Source organism: Bos taurus, chromosome 25 (assembly GCF_002263795.3).
Source record: "Bos taurus isolate L1 Dominette 01449 registration number 42190680 breed Hereford chromosome 25, ARS-UCD2.0, whole genome shotgun sequence".
NCBI classification, from domain to species: Eukaryota; Metazoa; Chordata; class Mammalia; order Artiodactyla; family Bovidae; genus Bos; species Bos taurus.
Window position 1 is genome coordinate 1,735,917 of NC_037352.1, and position 25,204 is coordinate 1,761,120.

Sequence of the window (25,204 nt, forward strand, 5' to 3'; positions counted from 1 at the left end):
AGAACTTTTCAGTATAAGTATATCCCATTTAGGCTGTACTCAACAAAACACGTTGCTTATCTGAAATCAAATGCAACTGGATGTCCTGTAATTTACCTGGGAATCCTAGTGGGCACCAGACGGATGGGGTGGGGGGTGGATGCTACCACCCGGCCCAGGGAACCGCTCTCGGGAGGGTGGGGTCCCAGAGAGCGGAAAAGGCTGGGGTCGCTGCTTTCGTCCCGGGGCCTGTACCTCTTCTTCCCAGGAGATAGGGGCCTTCTACCCCAGAGCTTTAGTCTCGTCCCCGCCACCCCCGTCCCTCGTGCCCCTTGGTGTCGCCCTACTATCCCATCGATAACTCGACGCTCTGCCTTATCGACCTGCTCCGGCTCCGCTAGCCGTCCTGGGCCGCGGCGGAGCGCGGAGCCGCCTGAAAGGTACGGGGGCCGCGGGACGAGGGCTGGAAGGCGACGTCCAGGGGCCAGGAGAGCGCGCCCCGGGGGCGCTGGCTTCGCGGGACAGAGTCAGGACGGTCGGCGGAGCGCCGGGGAGCTCGAGGGTCCAGCCAGGGAGCTCCCCCGCGCCGCCCCACAGGGCCCGCCGCCGGCCCACTACGCATGCGCGGCCGCTGCGCTCAGGCTTCGCTCGCGGGCCGGTGCTCAGCCCTGCGCATGCGCGGCCCGCCCCTGCGGCACCGCGGCGCCCGCGGAGCGACTGCCCCCTGCAGGCCGCCGGTGGGAGGGCGTTTCGGCGGCGGCTCTCGGGGCTGGGGACGGAGCCCGCGGCTCGGAGCGCCGAGCTGTCCCTTGCCGGTTGTCACGCGTCTCCCTGAACCTCTCCGCGCCTCGGTTTTCCCCGTGTCTAAAATGGGGATGATTTCATTATTCCCCAGCACCGAGTAATCTGCTGTAACGTACTTAGGACGTAGGGTATTCTCTAAACATTGCATTCCCTATCTCTGCTCTAGATGCTCTGATCTTTGGCCCCTGTGGGTCAGACCTAGTGCCCTGTATCGAACCGAGTCCTTCCGGCAGCCACACCATGAATACGTCTCCAGGCACAGTGGGCAGTGACCCCGTCATCTTGGCCACTGCAGGCTATGACCACACGGTGCGGTTCTGGCAGGCCCACAGCGGGATCTGTACGCGAACTGTGCAGCACCAGGACTCCGTATCCTCCGCTGGGGCGATGGGGCGGGTGGTGCCGGACAGGATGCGCGGTGGAAAGGACGCGGCACTGAACCCGCCGGGGTAGAGGCCTCGGAGGCCCCTGTTTGTCACCCTCCTTAACAGACCCAGCAGGTGAACGCGCTGGAGATCACACCCGACCGCACCATGATTGCAGCTGCAGGTACCCTGCCCTCCACCCCAACCCCTGATTTCTCCTAGGTCCGTCGGCACAGCCTCACTTGTTTGGCCTCTGCTCCTAGGTTACCAGCACATTCGCATGTATGATCTCAACTCCAATAACCCCAACCCCATCATCAGCTACGACGGGGTCAACAAGAACGTCGCGTCGGTGGGCTTCCACGAGGACGGGCGCTGGATGTACACGGGCGGGGAGGACTGCACAGCCCGGATCTGGGACCTCAGGTGTGGGCGCTGGGCGGGAGCAGCTTGCTGCCCGGGTGGGTAGGCAAGGGCCAGCCCGGGAGACTGTCTATGCAGGTGACTTCTTGAAGGCAGGTGAGGAAAGCAGGTAGGGCAGGGAGGCAGGCCCACAAAGAACCCCCCCAGCAGATCCTCAGCCTGATCCCACAGGGGGCTCTGGAATGAGCTGCACCAAAGAGCAAGTCCCGCCTCGAGGCAAGGGCCCACGCTTTATGCCCTTTCTGAGTCAGTCATTGGCTTCAGGCTGCCCTGGGGAGGTCCGAGCCCCCCCACCCCCGCCCAAGTCTTTCCTGTGAGACAGCTCCCATCACAGACAGAGGATAAGTGGCAAGGAAAGGGTATCTTGGGGAGGAGGGGGGCACCGATGGCCATGCAGCACAGACAGGGTGTGTCCCCTCGTCTCGAAGGTCCCGGAACCTGCAGTGTCAGCGAATCTTCCAGGTGAATGCACCCATTAACTGCGTGTGCCTGCACCCCAACCAGGTGAGGGGGCCGCCCGGGGCTGGGCACCCTGGGGCTCTGGAGGGCAGGGGTGCTGCCCGGCCTCACCTCCCCGGCGCCTCCTCAGGCGGAGCTCATCGTGGGTGACCAGAGCGGCGCCATCCACATCTGGGACTTGAAAACTGACCACAATGAGCAGCTGATCCCGGAGCCGGAAGTCTCCATCACATCCGCCCACATCGACCCAGATGCCAGCTACATGGCTGCCGTCAATAGTACTGTGAGTCCAGGGGAGGGAGTGCGGTTTGGTGCCCTGCTCTTTAGAACCCTATTCCCTGCAGGTGGGCTTTCTCCTCTCCCCCTGAGTCCTGCTTCCCCGTCCTGGGCTCCAGCTCTGACCCAGCCCCCAGAGCCAGAACCCTGGGGGTCATGCCCGATGCAGCCTCTCGCTGCCGGCCATGGCCCACGCAGCAGTCCGGGCCTCTCCATCTCCAGTCTTTCCAGTTGTCCACTTCCCTCTCTCCTCCTGGTCCCAGTTTCCCTCCTCTCTCCCGACAGTGGCTGCAGCCTCTCTGACTTCCTTCCCCCTGTGACATCTTCCTGTCCCAATGCGGAGCATCCTTCAGCAGGAGCAGCCTGACTGCTCCTTACCAGGGCCTCCGGACCCTGCCATTTGACCCCTGGACTCCCATCCAGCCTCCTTTTCTTCCTTTAACGTCCATTTGATCTCAGCGAATCAGTTATCTCTCAACATCCCCAAACTGTCCACTCCCAAGCCTTTGCCCTACAGTTCCCTGTGTCTGGGTGCCCTCGTCCCGTCTTATTCTGCACATTTCTGTTGGCCAGGCGCATCCTTCAGGAAGGCCAGGCATGGCCTCCTGCCCTCAGCCCATCAGGTGTGGCCCTTGCTCGGGGCCGGGTCTCCCAGGTGCTCCCTGTCGCATGTCCCTGGCCCCCAGGTTCTTGTGCATAGCCGCAGTGCTGAATGGCAGCCCCTGGATCTAAGTCTTGCTGCTGGGTATCCTCCCCCACCTGTCAGACCGGAGGCCCCGGCCTCCTGTGACTTCCCTCCTTCCTGGCAGGGGAACTGCTATGTCTGGAACCTGACTGGAGGCATTGGCGACGAGGTGACACAGCTCATCCCCAAGACCAAGATCCCGGCGCACACCCGCTATGCCCTGCAGTGCCGCTTCAGCCCCGACTCCACGTGTGTGCAGGGTCAGGGGGCAGGAGGCGGTGTGCCTGGGGCTGGGGGCCTGATGCGTTGGGTCTGCTTGGAGGACAGCACAGGAGTGCGGGATGGGAGCGGCTGTTGATGGCACCCCTGCCGTGCTCATCCCCGCCCCCAGGCTCCTCGCCACCTGCTCGGCCGACCAGACGTGCAAGATCTGGAGGACGTCCAACTTCTCCCTGATGACAGAGCTGAGCATCAAGAGCAGTAATCCCGGAGAGTCATCTCGGGGCTGGATGTGGGGCTGCGCCTTCTCAGGAGACTCGCAATACATCGTCACCGGTGGGCCCCGCCACCCTGCCCCCCGCCCCACTGGCCCAGCCCGGGGCTGCTCCCCGAACCCCATCTGTGCTCTTCCTCCCTCCCTGCAGCTTCCTCTGACAACCTGGCCCGGCTCTGGTGTGTGGAGACAGGCGAGATCAAGAGAGAGTATGGCGGCCACCAGAAAGCTGTTGTGTGCTTGGCCTTCAACGACAGCGTGCTGGGCTAGCCTCGTTCCTGGGCACTGCAGGCAGCCGTCCAGGTGGCACCAGCCGGGTGTGTCTGTCCAGCTGCCCAGGTCAGCGTGACACCCATGGGCTGGCTGCTTCATCCGAGGCTCGCCGGACTGGACTGAGTGACCCTGGCCCCCCAGCCAGGCCAGTCCAATCTGGGACTTTCTCAGCCCTGGCTGCTTATGTGGACGCAGCAGGGCTTATTCCTTCAGAAACTCTGGACCCACAGGACCTAGAGCCACCAAGGGCGTCCAAGGCTGGCGCTTACCCCCAGCCAGGGCCTCCCCGGCTCCGCCCCGCCCTGTTTTGCATCCCCAAGGCCACAGAGAACACCATCACGGCCGGGTGGAATGGTTTATTATCCCTGTCCGCCCTCTGTGGACTGGTGATAGGGTCGGCCAGGTGGCCGGCCTGTGGGACCAGGCTGGGGGCTCAGTCCGGGAGATAATAAAAACAGACGGACACACAGATGTTGCTTGGGAAGCAGATGTCGATACATAGGTAGATCAGCCGCTGCCTCTGGGGCCCTGGAGGAGGGGGCTCTGTGAACCCCAAAGGACCCTTCCCCCTCTGTCCCCAGACTGTCCTAAGGAAGCCCAGGCTCCTCCGCACAGTCTGCCCCGACTTACCCTCTGCACGTCGGGCCCAGTAAATGGGGGTCTTGGCACAGAGGTGCCGCACGGGAGCCCCGACCTGGGCAGGGTCCACCTCTTGGCTCCCAAGCACTGCCAGCAGCTCCTGGGTGTAGTGGGTGTCCTGGCTGGGGCTTTGCATCGCCTGGAGCTGCAGAGAAGGACCCTCGCGCTGCTTCCGGCTGGGTGGGGCCCATGCATCCCGGGACATGCTGGTGGTGTGCCAGTCCTGCCCCGGCTCGTCAGCACCCTCGTCCACAGGAAGACAGAGCTTCTGTTCCCCTGAAACTGGAGCCCCCGCCCGCCCTGGGCCCAGGCTGCACACAGGACCCTTTGTTTGGCCCATGGCTGGAGGCTCCTCACCTGAGAGGTGTTCACCAGCAGCTGCAGAGTCTCACGGTCTTGGGGTTCCATCAGGCGCAGGAAGCAGGCCCGGTGCTCCGAGGGCCGGTAACAGACGCAGCCCTGGGCAGGCAGGCAGGTGAGGCAGGGCCACCTGAACCACCCCCCCGCCCTGCCCCGCCCCGCCAGGCCACTCACGCTCTGCCCGTCGAATAGCACTGCCCAGCTGTGGTTGCTCTGGGCTGGAGTCACCCAGATGGTTGCCACGTTCTGGGCCACATCCACCTGCTCGGTTTGGTTGGACCGGGGCACGCCCGGGCTCGGGAGGCTCAGGCGGAGCGTCTGCAGAGGGGGCTGGGTGGGAGGCGGGAGATCGCTGGCCAGGCTGGGGCTGCCCCAACACGCCCCCATCCCAGCTGCAGGGCTCTGACCCACCACTCCTCTAGGTTTCTGGTGTCTGCTCCCTGCCCTGGCCCCACAGGAGGGCTGGGCAGGGCTGGTCTCTCCTCCCCCTCGACTGTCTGAGCCTCTGCCTGGGTCCTGAGAAGGGGCTCACCTGGGGAGGGCTGTGGCTGAAACCAAGGAGCCCTCCAGCCACAGCAGCGGCGGTGGCCAGTGCCAGCATCAGCAGCAGCAGGCCAGGAGCTCTCCAGTGCCGGTGGCAGGGCTTGGTCTCCACCTGGAGGCACATTGGAGTCAGTGGGGCCCGGAGTGGAGGCCAGGCAACAGGCTGGTTCAGGGGAGGTAGAGGCTGAAGAAGTTCAGGAGACAGATGCTCCTCCTGCCCTGCCGGGCTGCCCTCGGCCTCTGTCTCCAAGAGGGCGTAGGTGGGGGGAGCGCTCACCCTCGCAGGCATGGGGCGCTTGGCCCAGCAGCTCCCCTGCCCCATGCTGCAGCCAGGGGACAATGCGAGATTGTCTGCTGCTCCTGAGTCGGCTGGGAAACCTCAGGACACCTCTGATCAACCAGTCCTTCTGGCCCCCTCCCCGCCTGACCCCCCTGCTTCCTCCCCAGCCCAGCCACCTGATATCCGGGTCAGAGACGGGACACCTGGAGGGGCTGCTCATTGCTGCCTGGCTCTTCTGATGCCTGGTCTGCGCAGACCAGAGCGCACGTGGGCCTGGGAGCGCAGGCGCCCTTGTGGAAGTGGAGACCCGGTGGCTGGCGCAGAGGGCAGCCCAGGTTGCCCAGAACTTTACAATACAAAGTCTGGTTGGGGGCTGATATCATTTTCCTGTAGACGTCTGTTCCCAGTCTCTCAGGGTACCTCTACACTCTGGGCACGGGGCCTGGCATACAGCAGGCCATCAGCAAATGGCTGTTTCATGGGACTCTGCAACTTCCTTTTCCTCTCATGCACCCCAGCTGCTTCCCAGTCCCCAGTGCAGGGCAGCTCGCGGGTGCATGCCCAAGACGAGGGCAGCTTCTAGGAGGTTCCACTGCTGCAGGGGCAGCCTCCTAGGATTGCCTGCATACTGCAGGATGGTGAGGCCAGCCTTGTGCCCACAGACCCCTGCCCGGCCCAGCATGGCTGTCCCTGACTGACCGGTGCCATGCGTTTCCAGCCACTTGGGGCTATGGACCCCAACACGCAGTAGCTCCCAGCACTGGCAGTTTTCGGGAGTGCGTGTCCTTCACCAGCTTTACCCCACGATCTCTTCCTTCTCTGGTTATTTTTCGTATGCCTGGTTTTTCCTGATTCTTTAGAACCTGCATTTCTGCAGTGGGCCTCAAACGGGCCGGAGTTTCTGTGCTGAGTCCCAAATCGAATTGGAGTCCCAGAATGGCCTTGTCCTGAGGGTACCCCCTCCCGCTCCCTGGCCACCCAGCTGTGGCGAGACAGCTGCACCCTCCACACAGAGACTGCTGTCCAGGCGAGAGCAAGGAACACCAGAGTCAGCTGTGGTCGAGAGTTTAATACACCTTTGGGTTCACACAGTGCAACAGGGGTGAGGGACAGGATGCACAGGCTCCTGGGCTGCTGCCCAGGCAAAGAGGGAAGTGTCGCCGGCTACCGCCCCTGCTGCGTGCTCCTGGTGTGGGTGACAACGCCCTGACAGGCCTGCTCAACATCCAGACCCACCTTGAGCCGACCTCACAGAGCCAACGTCAGCACCACCAACCTCACAGGCGCTGCTGCCCTCGTGTTGCCCCCGGCAGAGTCTGAACCCCAGACGCTCAGCCCTGGAAGGAGCCAAGGCTCAGGACATGCTTTATTGCTCTGAGAACTCTTAGAGGGTGGGTGAAGGTGATCTTGAGGCTAGGAGAGAACTGTGGGCTCTGAGCAGAAGCTGCTGGGTGTGGGGCGAGGCACCAGGAAGTAGTCGGCCAAAAGGAACAGCTTCCCAGGCACTCCCCTACAAGTGCAGCCAGTGGCCCATCCTCAAAGGTCAGCAACTCAGGGCGCAGGCAGAAAAGGCCACGGCCCCCTGCCAAGAACCCTTGGCTGGCCAGTGGACCCAGCCAGTCCTCCAGCTGGCAAGTGACAAGGGACCTCAGGGTCAAAACCGATGGCCTCATGGACCACTGGGATATGACATCTATCCCAACCAAGTGTCTGGGAAGACAGGAAAAGACTCAATTCCTGTTTTGGGGACACCTCTTTCCTCCCCTACCCAGAGGGAGCCTTGGGTGACAAGCATTCTTTGGCCAGCACGTGCCTTTGGCCCAACTGCTGGCTGTGGGGCACGCAGACTTCTTCAGTGGGATTTCCCCTATAAGACAGAGCACAGCTATTAATCATACGCTTACGCTTCAAATCCACCACCTGACAAAATTGTTAGAAAGCGAAAAAACAAAAACTTTTGGTATCAATGCTGCTCTGAGCTCCCTAAACGGCAGCCCTGAGTTCAACGATGGCATTCATGCCCTCCTGGCTGCTCGCCAAGCAACAGGCTCAGTCCAGACCACCTGGGTTTACATGCACGTTTGGAAAGGACGAGGCTCAGCCGGGCTGAGTTTACAGAAATGCACAACTCCATGAGGGTAGCAGCCCTGGTCTCTAAAATGAACACTCAGTTGTGACACTGGAGTGGTTTTGAAGGAAGTGTGGGGTGGTGAGGGCAGCACCCCAGACCCTATGGACAGGGAGGCTCCGCCTGAGAGCAGCCCCTTCCTTCGCTCCCACCCTGCAGGTGAGGACATGAGGCGGCAGCAGGTTCCTCTGAGGACCACACTGATGGGGCCCTGGCTTGGTTTGCACAAGTTGCTCACAACAGTGGAATTGAGTAGCGCCTCCTCCCCACTGATTCCTGAAACTTTCAATAAATACATGACACCCCTAGACCCACCTCAGTCCCACCAGTAGGCCCTGAGGTTACCTGAATCCTGGACATACACTGAACCCAACAGCAAGGCCCACTGGCACCTAAGGCCCAGGATCCCCACAATGCCCTCCAAGCTTAAAAGTGCATCTTAAAATATAAGTATCTGTAAACAAAGTCGCCCCCCAAACGTTTACTTACAAGGTTAACAACTAGCGCCTCTGCTTAACTCCAAGTAAGCAAACTTGAAGCCACCTAGCTGAGCGATGCTGAAGCCCCACCTATTAATTTGGGTGAGTGGTTTCAATTTTTTTTTTATTCTGGAGATTAAAGACACTAAATCTTTAACCTTGAAGGGCAGGCAAAAGGTCGGCTATGCTGTCAACATAGAAGTCAGGGACCATTTTCTTCTTAGCCATGCAGTCACTTTCCTGATTACTTTTCACGTCTCGCAGACTGGAGACACCCGTGAGGGTCAGGATGGTCTTCAGACCACAGGTCACGCCCAGGAGGATGTCTGTGTCCAGGCGGTCGCCCACCATGACGGTACGCTCTGGGTGGATGCCGTACTCCTGGGACACGCAATCGAAGATGAAGCGGCTGGGCTTCCCTATGATGTCGGCTTGGCGCTGGGCGGCCATCTCCACGGCTCGGACCAGACAGCCGGTACCTGCGGGGGCGGAGAGGGAGGGGAGGCGTGCCGGGGGTCAGAGGCCGGGAGGGGCTCGCTGCCCGCCCTCCAGCCTCCCTCCACCCGGGGCGCACGGACCCGCGATGAAGCGGCCGTTCTCCAGGGGGAGTCGGTTGTCCATGTTGGTGCCCACAAGCAGGCAGTCGGGCTGTTGCAGGTAGCGCACGGCCTTGGTGAGCTTCATGTAGCTGAAGTGCGGATCGAAGCCCACCACGACGGCGCGCACATCGGGCTCCAGGGGCGCGTCCAGCCAGGCGCCGGGGCCATCGCCCAGCAGCGGCTCGGGCCCCACGCCCACGCAGGAGACGCCCACGGCCTCCAGCTCGGCGGCCAGGGCCACGCTGCCCAGCACGTAGGCCTTGGGGGCCGGCGGGCCAGTCAGGCGCTGGCGCAGGTAGAGCGCGGTGCAGTAGGCCGTGCCGAAGACCTCGCGACCGGCGTCGGGCCCCGCCGGGGCGCCGAAGCCCAGGCACCTCAGCTTTTCGGCGTAAGCCTCGCGGGTCTTGCTGCTGTTGTTGGTGATGAAGGCGAGGCGCTTGCCGCGGGCCCTCAGCGCCGTCAGGGTCTCGGGCGCGCCGGGCACCGCCGTCTCGCCGCGCCACAGCACGCCGTCGCAGTCGAACAGCAGCGTGTCCACGTCGGCCAGCAGCGCCTGGGCCCGCTCGGCGTTCAGCCGCACGCAGCGGCCGTCGTCGCCGCCAGCCTCCGCCTCCGCCATGGCCGCCCGCCGACGCCGCCGCCACCGGCCGCCGCCGCCGCCACCGGCCGGCCGCTCTTCCTCGCAGCCGCCTGCTGCCGGGCCCGCCCCGCCCCCGGCGCGCTCATAGGCCCCGCGCCTCGCGCGTGTGGCCCATTGGGCCCCGCCTGCGCCAATCCGCCCCCGCCTCCCGCGGGCTGCGGGAGCGCCGGGCCAACCGTCGCGGTCCGCCGCGGACAGGCGGGCGGCCATTGGCTGGAGCGCCCTAGACGCCGCGGTGATTGGCTGGCTGGAAGCCAACCGGCATTCTGCGTGGAGCGCTCACTGCGGAAATTCGGCCGAGGAGCCGGAGCGCCGGCGCAGGACGTAAGACTGGTGTTCATTGGCTGCTGCAGGACAGCTCGCCCATTGGAGGCGCTTGGTCAGCCTAGGTGACGGAGGCCCTTAATCAAGTGACCCCCGCGCCGGGCCGGCTGTGATTGGCTGGCTTGTCTCCTATCTTGCAGGCTGGGCGCTCCGCGGGATCGCGGCGGGAGGGGTCTGCTGTCTCCTTGCGGCAGGAGTCACGTCCGCACCTTTGCCGGGTCGGCGCTGGGCGGTGTTCTGCGCCGTGGACGCAGTGTCTGCGCGTTGGCCGATTATGGCCTTTCCTGAGAGGCAGGCCCAGGCTCCTTCCTAACAAGACTTGCGTTCTGGAAGACGTTTCCAGGCCTTTGCAAAATCGCTTTTCCTGTGCTTGGTGGTCATGTGGACGAATAATTTACAGGGCAGTGGGATCAGGGTCTAAGAGAAGGACGTTAGTGCCTAGAACACAGCACTCAGTAACTGGTCGCTCTCATCATTAATACGTATTACTAACTTTTGTGGAGATCAATCCTGAATATTCATTGGAAGGACTGTTGCTGAAGCTGATGCTCCAAAACTTTGGCCACCTGATGAGAAGAGCTGATTCATTGGAAAAGACTCTGGTGCTGGGAAAGATTGAAGGCAGGACGAGAAGGGGACGAGAAAAGATGAGATGGTTAGATGGCATTACCGATTCAATGGATGTGAATTTGATCAAACTCCGGGACATAGTGAAGGACAGGGAAACCTGGCGTGCTGCAGTCCATGGGGTTGCAAAGAGTCGGACACACACAAAACATTAAGTGCATAAATCTTAAGTGTGCAGCCTGATAGGATTTTAAAGAGTTGGACACAACTGGGCAACTGAACAACAGGCCTGTGTAAACACAGGCGAGATCAAGGTACAGAATATTTCTATCACTCCAGAAACTTCCCTCAAGTCACTATGTGTCCCTAGAGGTTACCCCTCCAACTGCTTTTCTGACTTCTGTCACCAGAGTGAGTCACAGCCTCCTTTGCCTGTCCTGGACTATCTTGCAGGAGCTTGCCCTGTGTACTCCTGGTTATTCCTTCTTTTGGATCAACATAGTATCAATGAAATCCATTCTTCTCAGTGTTGTTGTTGTTTTTTTAATTACCACATGGGTCATTGTAAGAATTTACTCCCCTGTTCCTCACTTGATGGGCATTTGGGTGGCTTCCAGTTTGGGGCCATTGTAAGTAATGCCCCTATGAAGGTTCTTCCTACACGTTCATTTCCCTCATTCCTAGAGGGACATAGACATAGACCCTCGTTCCTCTTGGGTGGATACTTAGAAGTGGAGTTGCCAGTTCACACAGTAGGTGTGGTTTTCTCAGTACTTTCACTAAGGCCAGGGGGAAGACTAGCAGGTCCCAGCTTCCCAAGCACTTACCCTGTGCCAGGCAATCCAGACCTCCAACTCCCAGTGTGGCAAATCTCTGCTTCTCTCTCGGGTCCCAAGTCTCCATAAAGTCTACTCTGGGGCCCGCCTCACCCTCAAACCCATGAAGTAAAACCAGTAACCTCAGTACCTTAAGGCCCTGCTTGTTCCCCTATGGCCTGTTGTTTGGTCTTGGCTGGTCTGGGAACCGCTGGAGGACAGGGACATGGTATACAGTGTTCCTGCCTGGCGTACCCACTAGCTAGGAGTATCTTGTACCCACTAGCTCCTTCTTTCTGTGTCTTCCCATTCAGTTTAATTGGTGGATCTGACCATGGGAAGAATTGATTTGACAGGAGGTCACAAATCCTGCTTTACCACTCAGAGGCAGTGTGTGTGGTTCACTGGCAGGAGTGGGCTAGAATGCTCTGTCTAGCCAGGGCTGGCTGGCGCAGTACTTGCCTGGCTGCCTTGGTTTACTGGCAGTTAGTAAGTGTCTAGGCACTGAGTGCTGCACTACCTTGTCAGAATCACAGGACAACTCCCAGAGGCGGGGATGATTAATGTCCCCATTTATAGATGGGGGACATGAGCCACAGACAGTCACCAACTGGGCAATGCAAAGTTGGGATTAAACTCAGTTGACCCCAAAGCTGAGCTCTGTTTTGTTTAACATCCCCTATAGGGTGTAGGGTCTGAGTTGGCATGGCAGGAGAGGTGGAATGGCCAGTATCAAGAGAGGGGATGGTTATGGACAAGGTCCTGAAGGAGGCTGGAAGGGATGGCACCCTTTACTGGGGAGGACTGTCCCTGGAAGAGGTGCGATGCGTCTGGATGGGAGAGGTGCACAGCATGACGGCTTTGTGTCCCTGACACACAGTAGGTGCTCAGTGTATACCTGCCAATGGACAGTGCCAGGGCCCTCCCAAGTGAGGAAGCTGGACCACAAGCGGAGTGGGGCATGGACTTAGATGGTTCAAGGACATACACTAATCTTCATGGCATTCCATGCATTTAAATTATATTAGAGAACTTCCCTGATGGCCCAGTAGTTAGGAATCCGCCTGCCAATGCAGGAAACACAGGTTTGATCCCTGGTCCAGGAAGATTCCACAAGCTGCGGGGCAACTAAGCCCACATGCCACAACTACTGAGCCCATGTTCCAGAGGCTGAGAGCCGCAACTATGGAAGCCTGTGCACCCTGGAGCCCGTGCTCTGCAACAAGAGAAGCCACCACAAAGAGACGCCTGCACACTGCTGCTAGAGAGTAATCCCTGCTCTTTGCAACTAGAGAAAGTCTGCATGCAGAAATGAAGACCCAGCACAGCCAAAAATAAATAAATGATCTAAATTATATTTGAAACTATCAATAGCCATTAAATCTGTGTTTTCACAGATGTTCTCCTTTCTAATGAGCTAAGCAAAAAAAAGGACTGAAGGGAATTCCCCGGCAGTCCAGCAGTTAGAACTACAAGACTTCGTTGCCAAGGGTGTGGGTTTAATCCCTTGTTGGGGAGTAAAGATCCCACAGTATGCATCTGCGGCCAAAACAAAACAAACAAAAATTCTTTAAAACAAAGAAAAAGGACTGAAGTGGCAAAAAAAAAAAGGGGGGTGGGTGGGTGGGGGGAAAGAATGCAACTTAAATACTTCTCAACGTGGGATTGGTTGAGTAAATATAAGTACATCCGGGGACTGGAGATTAGCCGCCGTCACAGAGGGTGACGGGTTTCCCTGGTGGCTCTCGGCAAAAGATGTCTGCCAATATAGGAGATGCAGGATTGATCCCTAGGTCAGGGAGATCCCCTGGAGAAGGAAATGGCAACCCACTCAAGTATTCTTGCCTGGAGAATTCCATGGACAGAGGAGCCTGGTAGGCTACAGTACATGGGGTTGCAAAGAGTCAGACAGGACTTAGCAACGAACACTTTCACTTTGGAGGGTGATGGAGTTTTTGTCTGGCTCTGGCCATAGAGAGGCTGGTGTCAACTGTCAAACACACAGTGTGCAGCTGGAGCCCATGTGAGGGCAGGGTGGGAGAGGAGGCCACCTGGGGGAAGGGAGACTTTGGGGAAGGGAGAAGCCCTTCCCTGGCCACTCTGCCTTCCAGGGACTTCAGGCCCATCAACTCCTGTGTCTGCTGTCTGCCTAGGCTTCAGCTGAAGCGGGGCTCAGAGCTTACCAGATCGGGATTCCCTTTTCTGACCCCCAGGGACTAACTAGGTAGGAGCCCTGGCCTCTTGCTGAGAACTGTCACACAGGTTCTGGAGCACGGAGCAGGGCAGGCTGTCGGTCTCCTCTGGGCCAACTCCTCCTCATGTACACCCACACGCAGGCTGTGCTCTGTCTTTGAAGTCTGCCCCCATTCCATTCCTCTGGGGGTCTCCCTCTACCTCTCTGCTGCTGGCTCTCCCATCACTCCCCAGAACATCCTCGAGAGGTGTCCTGGTCCTTTCTTCCCAGGTGCTTCCCAGATGCCTCCTGCAGCAGAAGCACCCACCTGCTCCTCCTCCTGTTTGTCCCTCTCAGAGACTGTCTTTCTTCCTTGCCCAGCAGTCAGAAGGATCCTTCTGAAACACTGTCACTCCCTCTGCTTAAACCCCTGCAATGGTGAGCAAGCCCCTTGCAGACAGCAGCCCCACTGTTACCCTGGCCTGACCTCTCGGGATCTAACCTGTGTCTCACACATCCCAGCTCCTGCCAGGTGCAGAAGGGTCCTGGGTTCCTGAGCTGGGCAGCCTCAGAATGGAGATGTCTCTGCTGGTGCCCTTCCTGGGACAGAGCTGCCCACTCTCTGCCCAGGGCCTTGTGTCCCTGCTTGGCTTTCCCCAGAGACTGGCATTCCTGGAGGGAGTGGGGCCTGACTCACCTGAGTCTCCAGCACTGAGCTGAGCCACGGAGAGTAACTAAGCTGAGACAGCACACCCTCTGGGTTTCTAGCCCACAACTCTGGACAGACCTCTGGCCAGCAGTTAGACCTCTGGCCAGCACTTGGGCAAGTGTTCCGTCAGTTCTGTGCCTTAGTTTCTTCATCTTCAAAATGGGGATGATTGGTATCTTCAATGAGAAAATCCTGTCAAACACTTAGCTTCAAAAAACTACTTAAATACTACCTTAAAAAGTTTTAAAAACTTGTATGCTCATGTTCATAGCACCACCATTTACAATCATAGAAAAGGTGGAAACAACCCAAATAGACAAAATGAAAATTGGTCTATTCATATAATGGAAAATTATTCACCCATCAAAAGAAACGAAGTACTGCTGCATGCTACAACCTGAATGAACCTCAAAAACATCATGCTAAGTAAAGGACACAGGATGCAAAAGATTCAGTTCAGTTCAGTTCAGTCGCTCAGTCGTGTCCGACTCTTTGCGACCCCATGAATCGCAGCACGCCAGGCTTCCCTGTCCATCACCAACTCCCGGAGTTCACTCAAACTCACGTCCATCGAGTTGGTGATGCCATCCAGCCATCTCATCCTCTGTCATCCCCTTTTTCTCCTGCTCCCAATCCCTCCCAGCATCAGAGTCTTTTCCAATGAGTCAACCCTTCGCATGAGGTGGCCAAAGTACTGGAGTTTCAGCTTTAGCATCATTCCTTCCAAGGAACACCCAGGCCTGATCTCCTTTAGAATGGACTGGTTGGATCTCCTTGCAGACCAAGGGACTCTCAAGAGTCTTCTCCAACACCATAGTTCAAAAGTATCAATTCTTCGGCGCTCAGCTTTCTTCACAGTCCAACTCTCACATCCATACATGACCACTGGAAAAACCATAGCCTTGACTAGACTACCATATGTAAAATTCCGATTATACGAAATGTCCAGAAAATGCAAATCCACAGAGAAAGAGGTTTGCTAGGGGCTGAGGGAGGGGACAATGGGGGAGGGGGGTGACTGCCAGTGGGTACAGATTTTATTTTGAAATAAAGACAACGTTCTGGAACTACATGTTGGTGATAGTTGCATAGCGTTGTGAAGGCACTGTCACGCACGGTAAATTTTATGTGTATTTATCACAACTTGAAAACTATGCTAAAGAATGAAAGAGTTAGTGAAGCGATCCCCGATTCGGGTTTTGTCCTTGGACTGAGTCAACCAGTAAGGGAGGCTCTGCCATCCGAGGGGATCAGAGGCGGGCAGCGAGCACCACTCTACCGGTCCGATCTGGGGCAGTGTCCCGGCAGCGGCCCTCTAGAGCTCGAACCCCGGCAGCGGAACGCGCTCAGGGCCAAGCAGGAGGCGCCCCCAAGAGACCTGGCGGTCTCCTCAGGCTCGAGCGCCTAAACGCCGCTCGCGCACCGCAGCCCCAGCATGTCAATTCTCAGGCGTGGCCCCGCCCCTCCCGTCTTTTGGATCCGCCCCTCCGCCTGTCAGTCCTCTGCACCGTAATCACACCTCTCCCGGCAGTTCCGCCGGATGTTCTGTCTCAGCGCTTGGTCCCGCCTCTGCGCCTCCAGGCCACACCCTCGCACGGCGCCCCTCCGCCTGCCCGTCAAACCCGCCCTGGCCCCGCCCCGTCGTCCTCCTCTCGTCTTCTAGCTCTCTCGCCTTGGCGCGGCCCGTTGTTATGACGACACGGTCGTAAATCCGCCATCTTCCTGCGGCGCGTTGCGACATGGAGGGCGCGATGGCAGTGCGGGTGACGGCCGCGCATACGGCAGAAGCCCGGGCCGAAGCCGGGCGGGAAGCGGGCGAGGGCGGGGTCGCGGCGGCGGCGGCGGCCTTGGCCCCTGGTGGCTTTCTCGGCCTCCCGGCGCCCTTCAGCGAGGAAGGTAACTGGGCCGCACGGGGCCGGGCGCGGCCGGGGTGGGGGCGGCTCAGCCTGGCTGGTGGAGGCCCTGACGGCCTGAGCTGCGGGCGCGACACACCCTCCCGGGCCAGCTTCCTTGCAGACCTCGTGGGTCTCCGCGGGACGCCTCAGAGATTTCCACGAGCCCTCTGGTTTCCTCAGGCCCTGGAGGGGCCTCACCCTGCGGTGCGCCGATCACCACCGCCGTGGGCTCCGGCGCCCACCGTGGATACTCACTGGTGTCCGAGTCACACGGGCTGTCAGTGGAGACTTTGGCAATAGGCTCCACCGCCTGCCGGCCCCGCTGTCTCCGCGTCTAGACAGGGCCCGGCCCTCCTCTGCGTCCCCTCCCACCTCACCTGACAGGCCACCAGGGCCCTGGCCGGGGTGTGGCTGAGGCTCCGGGAGGGCGGGGCCTCCAGTCTCTCCCGCACCCACAGGGAGGTGGCAGAGCCCAGTGCTGCAAAGGTGCAGGCCGCCCAGCCCCAGACCTGCCACGTTCTAGCTGTTTGATCCTGCGCAGGTGACCACATACCTCTCTGAGCCTCCATTTCCGCTTACAGAATGGAGACACCGGTGTTGACGATAATGTATGGAGCACTCATCCTGCCTCAGCCTTTTTCATTCTCAAGCCAGCCCTAGAGGCCATTATTGTTATTCCCATTTCGTGGATGAGGAAAATTGAGGTTTAAAGATGTGAAAGTGACCAGGTCACCCAGTTATTTAATACCACGTATTATTTGGATGCCAGGATTGTGTGACCCCTCAACACACTCCCTTAACTTCTGGGGCTCTGTCTTCTGGTAGGATGGTCGTGAGACTCAAAGGAGAGCATGCATGTGCATCTCTGAGAGCAGTTCTGGGGACCCATGAGGGCTACATTCACAGGGGCGCTGAGCCAGAATTCTGATCTCTGCCCTCTGAGCCTGTCCCAGGAGACTCTAGACTGGGCCAGGCAGGCAGGGGTTGGCTGGTGATACTGGGATGGTGGTCTTTGTTCCCACGGGGTTTGTATTCTCGGTACATCTTTCCTTGCTCCTTCTTATTCCAGCTTGCGTAGGGGCAGTACCAACCACCGTGGGGTCTCTTTGGAGGTTGCTGTGCCCTGCTGGGCTTGCCCAGGGCTTCCTCTCAGGGTTACAGGGCTGGGAGTGTTCCCCTCTGCGGTGGGGATTCCTTTAATGTCAACACGCTGGTGCCGAGTCAGACTCGGTGAGTGGGCTGGGAGGATTCGGAGGGTGGAGGCACCTGAGTGCTTGGCCGGTGACTGTGGGCCATCTGGGGGTTACCGCCCTTGCCAGGCGGCCTTCTGTGGGCGAGTCTCGGCTGTGGTTTGGCCCTTTGTTCATTAATCCAGCAGGCATCAGCTGGGCTCCTTAGGTGCTCCAGCCTGGGTTTGACCTTGAAGTGGGATTGCACATGAGGTGGTGGGAATGGACAGACTCTTACAAAAGCAGAAGGAACATCTCCCATCCCGGGTGCAAACAGCTGGGTATCTGGGGTAGACCTTCAAGTTTAGGTTCTGGCCCTAACACTCACCAGCAGAGTAGCCTTGATCTCAGGTTGTTTTTCCAGAGTGGGCATAGTCATTTCCATTTCTTCAGGGTGCTGGTCGGATTGGGTGATATCCCCAGGGAGGTGCCTGGCACACTGTAGGGAACTCAGGAAGCCAGAAGTCCTCCTGCAGGGACTGGCTGGTCAGCCTCGATGGTGAGGGGCTCAGGGGCAATGGCCCCTGGCCCTGGAATGTGGAGCCCCTCTGGGAAGTACCCCCCAGGCGTCTTCATCAGGGTAGGGAGGTGTTGCCCTCTTGGAACCAGTGAAGCGTCAGGTCAGAGTGAGAAAAGAGCGGGCATGGGTCAGGGCGCCTCACCTCTCCAGTGTTTGCCGGGTGCTGGCCTGTCAGCTGGAGCTGCACACAAACCAAGTCGGCACATTTTACAGATGATGAAACAGACCCAGACACGGCTGCTGAGGTGCCCGAGGGCACATGTGAACCCCGGATCCTCCCCCGTTCCCAAACCAGCATGGCTGAATCCCCCTGCTTCCCAGCTGCTCCCTGGGCCTCTCTGCCCTCCTCTCTGAAGTAGGGGCTTTGGATCCTGTGCCCAAGTGGATGGTCAGGGCTGCCTCCTCCCATATGTGGCTCTCTCTGGGGCAGGCCCCTGGTTCTAATGCCACCCCTGAGTGGGTGTGCCTAGGACCGGAGCCCCCCCCCAGTCCCCCTGACTGTGGGCTCCTTGCAGATGAGGACGACGTGCACAGATGCGGCCGCTGCCAGGCAGAGTTCACTGCCCTGGAGGACTTTGTTCAGCACAAGCTCCAGAAGGCCTGCCAGCGGGCGCCTCAGGAGGCCCTGCCCGCCACCCCGGCGGCTGCGCTGCTGGGTCGGGAGGTGAGCACCACCCCCCCCCCCCGCCCCCCACCACCGCACACAGGTGTGCATACACATTCCCACCCCTCATCTGAGAGCAGGAGGAGGAGGTGGTGGCGTGGCAGGACACACCTATGCAGCTGGGTCCCTGTGACAAGGGGAGGGCAGAGGGTGGCATCTGGTCCTGGGTGGGGGGTGCTCTGGGCTCCCCTGGTCGGGCCGGGATGCTGGCCTGCTCAGCAGCCTCTGTGTGGAGCCTGCACTTTGGGGCCTGGGGTCTCTCCTTCCTTGAGGCCCATCCTGACTCAGGGACGTCACGATGGCTTTTGTCCTTCTGTCTGCCCTCCTGGCCTATACATGTGGTTTCTGGGGATCCCACAAATGAAGCGTGGCTCTGTTGTAAAAACGGCCACCTTTGTTGCACGCCGTGTGTACCGGAGCTGTGCACACAGTCTTACGAGGCCCATGGCACCCTCGTGGGCTGGGTACTCTTGACATCCTAAGCCTACAGGAGTGGGCGAGGATGCTCCGAGAGAAGTCGGTGCCTCCAGTCACCCCAGGGGGGCCCGAGGATGGGGCCCAGAGTTGTTTTGCTCTGCCCTGTGGTCTTTCCTGCCCCTCCCAGGGGTGTCGTCTTCTTTGGGAGGGTCCCCAGCCCCTTTCCCCTGGGGGCCCTTTCTCCTGACCCCCTGGCTGGGCTGGTGGGTGGAGGTCCTCCCTTCCTCTCTGTAGAGGCTCTGCTGGAGCTTCTGGTCACTTCATCCTGGAGTGCTCCCCGGGCTGCTCAGGGCTTCGTGTGGGGCCCTCGTTGGCCAGAGACATTGGAGTGATGGGGCTGACCCCTGAGCCCGGGGTGAGGGGTTCAGGCTGGGAGCAGACTGGGAGCAGTGCTCTGCAGGGGAGATGTGAGCCCCCGGGTGAACCCACACCTGATCCCTAGAGCCCTGAAGATGGGTCTCCTCCATCCCCCCGCCCCATAGCAGGTGGCACCAGGAGCAGCCAGCTCAGAGGAGCCCATCACTGTGGCCCACATCGTGGTGGAGGCGGCTGCGCTTGCAGGAGACATTAACCACTCGCCTGACATAGTTGGTAAGCCGGTCTGGCCCCACTGTGGCTGTCCACGCGCAGCTTTCTCAGCACTGACCCAATAGTCGTCCGTGGGCAGGGCTGGGACCTCTGCTGCCCATGCCCGTCTGCTGTCCCGGGAGCGGGGCCTGGCTGAGGAGGAGCTGGGGCCCTGTGCGCGCCTTCCCAGGGCAGGGCCTGCCGGAGGAGCGAGCATTGGGCACCAGGCCCCGCCCTGCCCGAAAAGGGGAGCCAGAGCCTGGCAGCCCTGGGGGACTGCTGGGCCTTGGGGCAGCTTCGCTTTGTGCACAGACCACGAGCTGGCTGCTCTCCCCTGCTGTGTCCCCAGACTCTCTGCCCTGGTCCTTCCAGAATCTTCCCCACTTTTCTGCCAGCCCCCACCGCGGCCCCAGTGCCTGCTCCCCACCCACCGTCAGCTCTGGAGGGTCAGGCTGGGGTGCGTGTGGGCGCCCAGCTCAGCCCCAACCTGCTGCCTGACCCTGGCTGTCACCTCCCTAGCGCTTCCTCCCTCCAGCAATTCCCACCCTGATTCCCACACGGCTTTGGCTTTTAAGAGCGTGCAATGCCAAGTAAGGCTCTTTGATGGCTTTTTTAAAGCTGAAGTATCTCATTGATGTGCAGGAGGGGAGGGGGCATTGGGAGGTCTGGATAGGGTCACATGCTCCTTTACAGGGGACAGGGAGCGTGCTGCTGGGCCATTCAAAGGGCAGCCTGAGGGGCCCAGTGGCTGGGTGTGAGCGTGGCAGCAGAGAGGCTGGGTTGGCCTGATGCCACTGGAGGTGGGGAAGGGAATGGGCAGGGGCTGTGGCAGTACGCGAGTTGATAGCTGGACAGGAAGGTTTGGGTGACAGGGAGAACTTGGCCTTGGGAAGCCCTGGGGACCAGCTGGGGCAGGAAGAGGGGTGGAGGTGGCTTGGGGGACGGGGACCTCGGAGCAGGCAGCCTCCCTCTCCCCGGGGAGGCCGTGGGACCTGTGCCTGTCTCCATGCCGCGTTTCCCCCAACATTCCTGTGGATGAGGACAGTTGCCTGCCACTCCTCCAGGACAGGAGTGTGGACATGTGGGGCAGGGCTGGGCTCTAGCCCTGATGTGGCATTTGGTTTCTGGGTGGGAGGGTATCATGTGGGGAAACGCGTGCCCTAGATTCAGGTAGCACCTCCAGGCTGGCACCCTGGAGGCCCTGCCTGCCACCCAGCCTCCAGCTGGCCCACCCTATGCTCCAGGGGCTCCTCTCTGGGCACCCCCTGCCTCTCTTGCCCCCGGGAGTTTCCCTTCTGCAGACGTCCTGGGTGGCCCAGATGTCCCCCTGGCTCAGTGATCTGGAGCCCAGGCCAGAGTCCTGAGCCACCAGCTGCTGGCATCATCCCAGGATGGTTCCCAGCCCTCGCGGGGCTGGCGGGTTCACGGGGACCACACAGCTTCCAGATACCCACTCCAGGCCCCCTGCCTCTTCCCTGGGACCAAACTTGCTTTTCATCTCTGGCTCCAGGGCAACCACGATCCCCTTTCTCCAGCCCTTCCGTCTGCTGTGTGACACTCAGACTCAGGTCTGAGCCCGGCTTCTGGGGTGGAGGGAGGCTGTCAGCCCCGCAGGAGTGCCAGATGCCCTAATTGTTTCTGAGTCACGGAGCTTCCGTTCTGTTTTGGAAGAATGGCTTGTCAAAACACGACGCCGGCCTGAGTGAGATGGTTTCTAAGAAGCGGCTTCATAGCCGTTTTCCACACGTCATCTTCCTGAGCAGAAATGGTGAAATGTGTTTACAGCTTAGTTTTGCACATTGTCACATTTCTTCAACACCCACGGAGCTGCAAAAGCCCAGCTTCCTCGCCCTGACTGTCCCAGGCGTGTCCAGAGCGATCGCTCTCCAGGCGGGTCCCTGGCCTGCCTGCCTTGAAACCCATGCTGGTGGGCAGTCTCAGGGGTGTTTCCTCTTCATGTTAGCAGGAGCCAGGGAGGCAGGCTGGCCTGTCCACTGCCTCTGCACTGGCGCTCGGCCACCCTTGGGGACAGCAGGGAACCTGTGCATGTCTTGTCCTGCGTGCCTGTTGGCTGGGGGCAGGGCATCTGTGTTCACATCCTGGTTAACTGTGTTCCAGAGGCCTGGAGTTCCTCTGGGCTACCCCGTGGATTCGGAGCATCCCTTCCCGCCATCCCTTCTGGCCGAGCAGGTGACGTGTGCTGGGCTGGGGTCAGTCGAGATGATCCCCCTGACCCCAGCAGGGTCCTCAGGCTCCATCTGAGGGCGGCAGGGCCGGTGGATCCCGGGGCTCAGGCCACTCTCCCTCTCCTCAGGAGGCGGACACATCAAAGAGGTCATCGTGGCTTCAGAGGCAGAGCCGGGGGACAGCGAGATGGCCGAGGGCCCAGGCAGCTCCAGTGAGCGGGGGCCCAGGCTCGCTGCAGAGGGCGAGCAGGCCCAGGTCAAACTGCTGGTGAACAAGGACGGCCGCTACGTGTGCATGCTCTGCCACAAGACCTTCAAGACGGTGAGGCCCCGGGGCCGTGGGCGCTGGTGGGGAGCCGGGCCTCCGGCTCGTCCCTCGCTGGGTGGTGCCTGAGCCTTGCCGCCCCTCCTGCACAGGGCAGCATCCTCAAGGCCCACATGGTCACGCACAGCAGCCGCAAGGACCACGAGTGCAAACTGTGTGGGGCCTCTTTCCGGACCAAAGGCTCACTCATCCGGCACCACCGGAGGCACACAGGTGAGCCGGCCTCAGCTCGCTGCCGCTGGCCCCGGGGGCTCGGCTCCTGGGCTTTGTCGCCCCTGACTCCTGGAGGTGTGAGGCCGGGGCTGACACCGCTCTCTCCGCAGACGAGCGCCCCTATAAGTGTGCCAAGTGTGGGAAGAGCTTCCGGGAGTCGGGGGCACTGACCCGGCACCTGAAGTCTCTCACCCCGTGTACAGAGAAAATCCGCTTCAGCATGAGCAAAGACGTGGTCGTCGGCAAAGAGGACGTGCCTGCAGGTCAGCCAGGGGGCTCCGCGGCTAGCCCTGGTTGCTCGGTACCACCCTGCTCCATGTGTCCTCACGGGCTCTCTTGGTTCTGCCTTAAAGGGTCCGGTGCCTCCACTGTGGGGCCTGTCACCCCGTCGTCGGCAGGTGAGCCCATGGAGACGTCGCCGGTGATTCACCTGGTGACAGATGCCAAGGGCACCGTCATCCATGAAGTCCACGTCCAGATGCAAGAGCTTCCCCTGGGCATGAAGGCCCTCGCCCCGGAGGTGGGGGCAGGTCAGGGGTGGCCCTTGTCTGCTCAGTCTGGGCCCTGTTCTAGGCACCGGCTCCGCTGGGAATGGGACTGACCTGGGCCTGCCTTCCTGGCACTCAGTCTGGTTGCAGGGGAAGGGAGATGAGAGACCAAGGTCGTGGCAGGGAGGGGTGAGGGGGAGTGGGCTGGGGGCCAGGGCAGGTGCGGGGAGCCTTCCCAAGTGAAGGCGCCAGGTGTGCACGGGGCTCTGGGGTGGCCCGCCGTGGAGCTGGCAGGCGGTGCCGAGTGCTGGACCGCCTGGCCAGCCCCCTCCTTCTGCCTCCCCTGCAGCCCACCAGCCCCCAGGAGCTTCCCTGCTCCAGCGAGGGTGGCCGTGAGAACCTTCTGCACCAAGCCATGCAGAACTCCGGCATTGTCCTCGAGCGGGCCCCCGGGGAGGAGGGGGCCCTGGGGCCAGCCACCCCCACCGCGTCCAGTCCCCAGTCGCCAGGAGACGCTGCCCCGGAACTGCCGCTGCTGGAGGTGGAGCAGGCGGAGACGGTAGGTCCCTGCCCCACCGTGGGCTCCTTCTAGGGGGGCTGGACCTGGGGTGCCAAGTCACACGCTAGCCCGGCTGCTGCTGGGTCCCTGGCCGTCCCTGGCAGTGGGAAGCTCCTCACCGTGTGCAGCGACTCGTCCCCTGAACTGCCTACCGCCTCCCAGGGTGGGGGTGCCTCAGTGTGGCCCCGGCCCTACTGATGGGGTGCAGCTATGGGTGCTGGAGGGGTGCTGTGGTCCCCCAGCAGGTGGCCGGCGAGGCCTCGTCTGTGCCCAGGACCCACCCGTGCCCTCAGTGCAGTGAGACCTTCCCAACGGCGGCCACCCTGGAGGCCCACAAAAGAGGCCATGCAGGTGGGTGGCGGGGTGACTGTCCTGGACAGCTGCGGGCGGCAGGCAGGCCGGGTGGCCAGTGGCTAGGGTGGGGCCCTCGGGTGGTGGTCCCAGCCTGACGTGGAGCATGGCCGCAGGGCCGAGGCCCTTCACGTGCCCGCAGTGTGGCAAGGCCTTCCCCAAGGCCTACCTGCTCAAGAAGCACCAGGAGGTGCACGTGCACGAGCGCCGCTTCCGCTGCGGCGACTGTGGGAAGCTCTACAAGACCATCGCCCACGTCCGCGGCCACCGGCGCGTCCACTCGGACGAGCGGCCCTACCCCTGTCCTGAGTGCGGCAAGTGCTACAAGACCAAGGTGGGCCCTGGACCCCTCCCGTGGCTGCCTGCTCCCTGAGCCCGCTCTGTCCCCGGTTCCCTGCCCCCTCGCCCTGGCCTGGGCCTGAGCCGAGGACAGGCCGGCCCTGATGGGGGCCGGTCTCTGCAGAACGCCCAGCAGGTGCACTTCCGGACGCACCTAGAGGAGAAGCCGCATGTGTGCCCGTTCTGCAGCCGCGGCTTCCGGGAGAAGGGCTCGCTGGTGCGGCACGTGCGGCACCACACGGGCGAGAAGCCCTTCAAGTGCTACAAGTGTGGCCGCGGCTTCGCCGAGCACGGCACACTCAACCGGCACCTGCGGACCAAAGGTAGGGTGGGGAGCTGGCAGGCAGGGTGCAGGGGGTGCCCACAACCAGCACTGACTGAGCTCCCCGCCACAGGGGGCTGCCTGTTGGAGGTGGAGGAGCTGCTGGTGTCTGAAGAGAGCCCCACTGCGGCCGCCGCCGTCCTGACCGAGGACCCACACACCGTGTTGGTCGAGTTCTCGTCTGTGGTAGCCGACACGCAGGAGTACATCATAGAGGTGGGCAGGGGCCTGCCGGGCTGGGATGAGGCCTGGGGTGGGCAGGGCTGACCTCTGACCCCCATCCAGGCCACTGCAGATGATGCAGAGACCAGCGAAGCCACGGAGATCATCGAGGGCACCCAGACGGAGGTGAGGGACTGGGGGACGGGCAGAGGGGCGGCCTGGCATGCTCATTGGACTCGGGCTGAGCTGTGGGCCGCCCACAGGTGGACAGTCACATCATGAAGGTGGTGCAGCAGATAGTGCACCAGGCCAGCGCTGGGCACCAGATCATCGTGCAGAACGTGACCATGGACCAGGAGGCGCGGCTGGGCCCAGAGGCGGCTGCAGCCGACACCATCACCATCGCCACCCCCGAGAGCCTGACGGAGCAGGTGGCCATGACGCTGGCCTCGGCCATCAGCGAGGGCACTGTGCTTACGGCCCGCTCGGGCACCGGTGGCGCTGAGCAGGCCACTGTGACCATGGTTTCGTCGGAGGACATTGAGATCCTGGAGCATGCTGGCGAGCTAGTTATCGCCTCCCCGGAGGGCCAGCTTGAGGTGCAGACGGTCATCGTCTAAGCACGGGCACCTGCAGGGGCTGGCGGGCCGGTCTGGGGCAGGAGCTGAGGACCTTGGGTTCCCTGCCTGTACTTGCCTGGCTGAGTACAGGCAAGAGGGGCTTAGAACTCAGACTTTGAGAGGCGATGCAGGAGTGTAAATAGAGTTTTTGGTTGCTTTACAATAAAATGTGAAAATCCACCGCTTGTGATGTTGTGGCATTAGCAGCCTCAGGGGCTGGTGTCTGGCAGTTCCCCCCTGGGGAAGTCCCCGCCTGCCCAGGCCACCCTTGAGG

General features: G+C 60.9%; 4 protein-coding genes and 2 non-coding genes across 14 annotated transcripts; 2 read left to right on the forward strand and 4 right to left on the reverse strand.

The window, feature by feature from the left end:
* Nucleotides 1-382: 382 nt before the first annotated feature.
* MLST8 (MTOR associated protein, LST8 homolog) lies at nt 383-4,226 on the forward strand. 2 transcript variants are annotated; one of them, XM_005224528.4, is made up of 9 exons: nt 383-419; nt 950-1,152; nt 1,284-1,332; nt 1,412-1,574; nt 2,000-2,075; nt 2,161-2,313; nt 3,116-3,240; nt 3,383-3,546; nt 3,636-4,226. In XM_005224528.4, the coding sequence occupies exons 2-9, from the start codon at nt 1,024-1,026 to the stop codon at nt 3,752-3,754; spliced, it is 978 nt and encodes a 325-aa protein (XP_005224585.1). In that variant the 5' UTR covers nt 383-419; nt 950-1,023; the 3' UTR covers nt 3,755-4,226. The 2 variants fall into 2 exon arrangements, with proteins under 2 accessions (XP_005224585.1, NP_001030488.2); NM_001035411.2 differs by having other exon boundaries at nt 398-419; nt 1,281-1,332; nt 3,636-4,225.
* Nucleotides 4,099-6,535, reverse strand: BRICD5 (BRICHOS domain containing 5). 3 transcript variants are annotated; one of them, XM_002697861.7, is made up of 5 exons: nt 5,289-6,535; nt 4,931-5,086; nt 4,754-4,855; nt 4,388-4,541; nt 4,099-4,285 (listed from the first exon to the last, which is right to left on the reverse strand). In XM_002697861.7, exons 1-5 carry the CDS (start codon nt 5,619-5,621, stop codon nt 4,191-4,193), a joined length of 840 nt encoding a protein of 279 aa, XP_002697907.3. In that variant the 5' UTR covers nt 5,622-6,535; the 3' UTR covers nt 4,099-4,190. The 3 variants fall into 3 exon arrangements, with proteins under 3 accessions (XP_002697907.3, XP_024840874.1, XP_005224677.1); XM_024985106.2 differs by having other exon boundaries at nt 4,099-4,541; nt 4,931-5,074; XM_005224620.5 differs by having other exon boundaries at nt 4,099-4,541.
* A 93-nt stretch (nt 6,536-6,628) lies between these two features.
* PGP (phosphoglycolate phosphatase) lies at nt 6,629-9,484 on the reverse strand. Its single transcript, NM_001038172.2, is given in 2 exon segments — nt 6,629-8,665; nt 8,765-9,484. Coding segments are annotated over 2 exon segments (966 nt in total). The 5' UTR covers nt 9,405-9,484; the 3' UTR covers nt 6,629-8,339.
* On the reverse strand, nt 6,779-6,838 carry MIR1842 (microRNA mir-1842). The gene has a single exon (NR_129529.1). It is a non-coding gene; the product is annotated as a microRNA mir-1842 (primary transcript).
* Nucleotides 7,026-7,102, reverse strand: MIR2382 (microRNA mir-2382). The gene has a single exon (NR_030807.1). It is a non-coding gene; the product is annotated as a microRNA mir-2382 (primary transcript).
* A 5,953-nt stretch (nt 9,485-15,437) lies between the features above and the next one.
* E4F1 (E4F transcription factor 1) lies at nt 15,438-25,110 on the forward strand. 6 transcript variants are annotated; one of them, XM_005224451.5, is made up of 15 exons: nt 15,730-15,909; nt 18,173-18,321; nt 19,281-19,389; nt 21,484-21,555; nt 21,680-21,873; nt 21,969-22,089; nt 22,200-22,352; nt 22,443-22,609; nt 22,927-23,136; nt 23,379-23,487; nt 23,604-23,821; nt 23,951-24,149; nt 24,222-24,364; nt 24,434-24,496; nt 24,574-25,110. In XM_005224451.5, the coding sequence occupies exons 1-15, from the start codon at nt 15,753-15,755 to the stop codon at nt 24,928-24,930; spliced, it is 2,421 nt and encodes an 806-aa protein (XP_005224508.1). In that variant the 5' UTR covers nt 15,730-15,752; the 3' UTR covers nt 24,931-25,110. The 6 variants fall into 6 exon arrangements, with proteins under 6 accessions (NP_001192754.1, XP_005224508.1, XP_005224509.1 ...); XM_005224452.5 differs by having other exon boundaries at nt 23,382-23,487; XM_010819096.4 differs by having other exon boundaries at nt 19,284-19,389.
* Nucleotides 25,111-25,204: the final 94 nt, after the last annotated feature.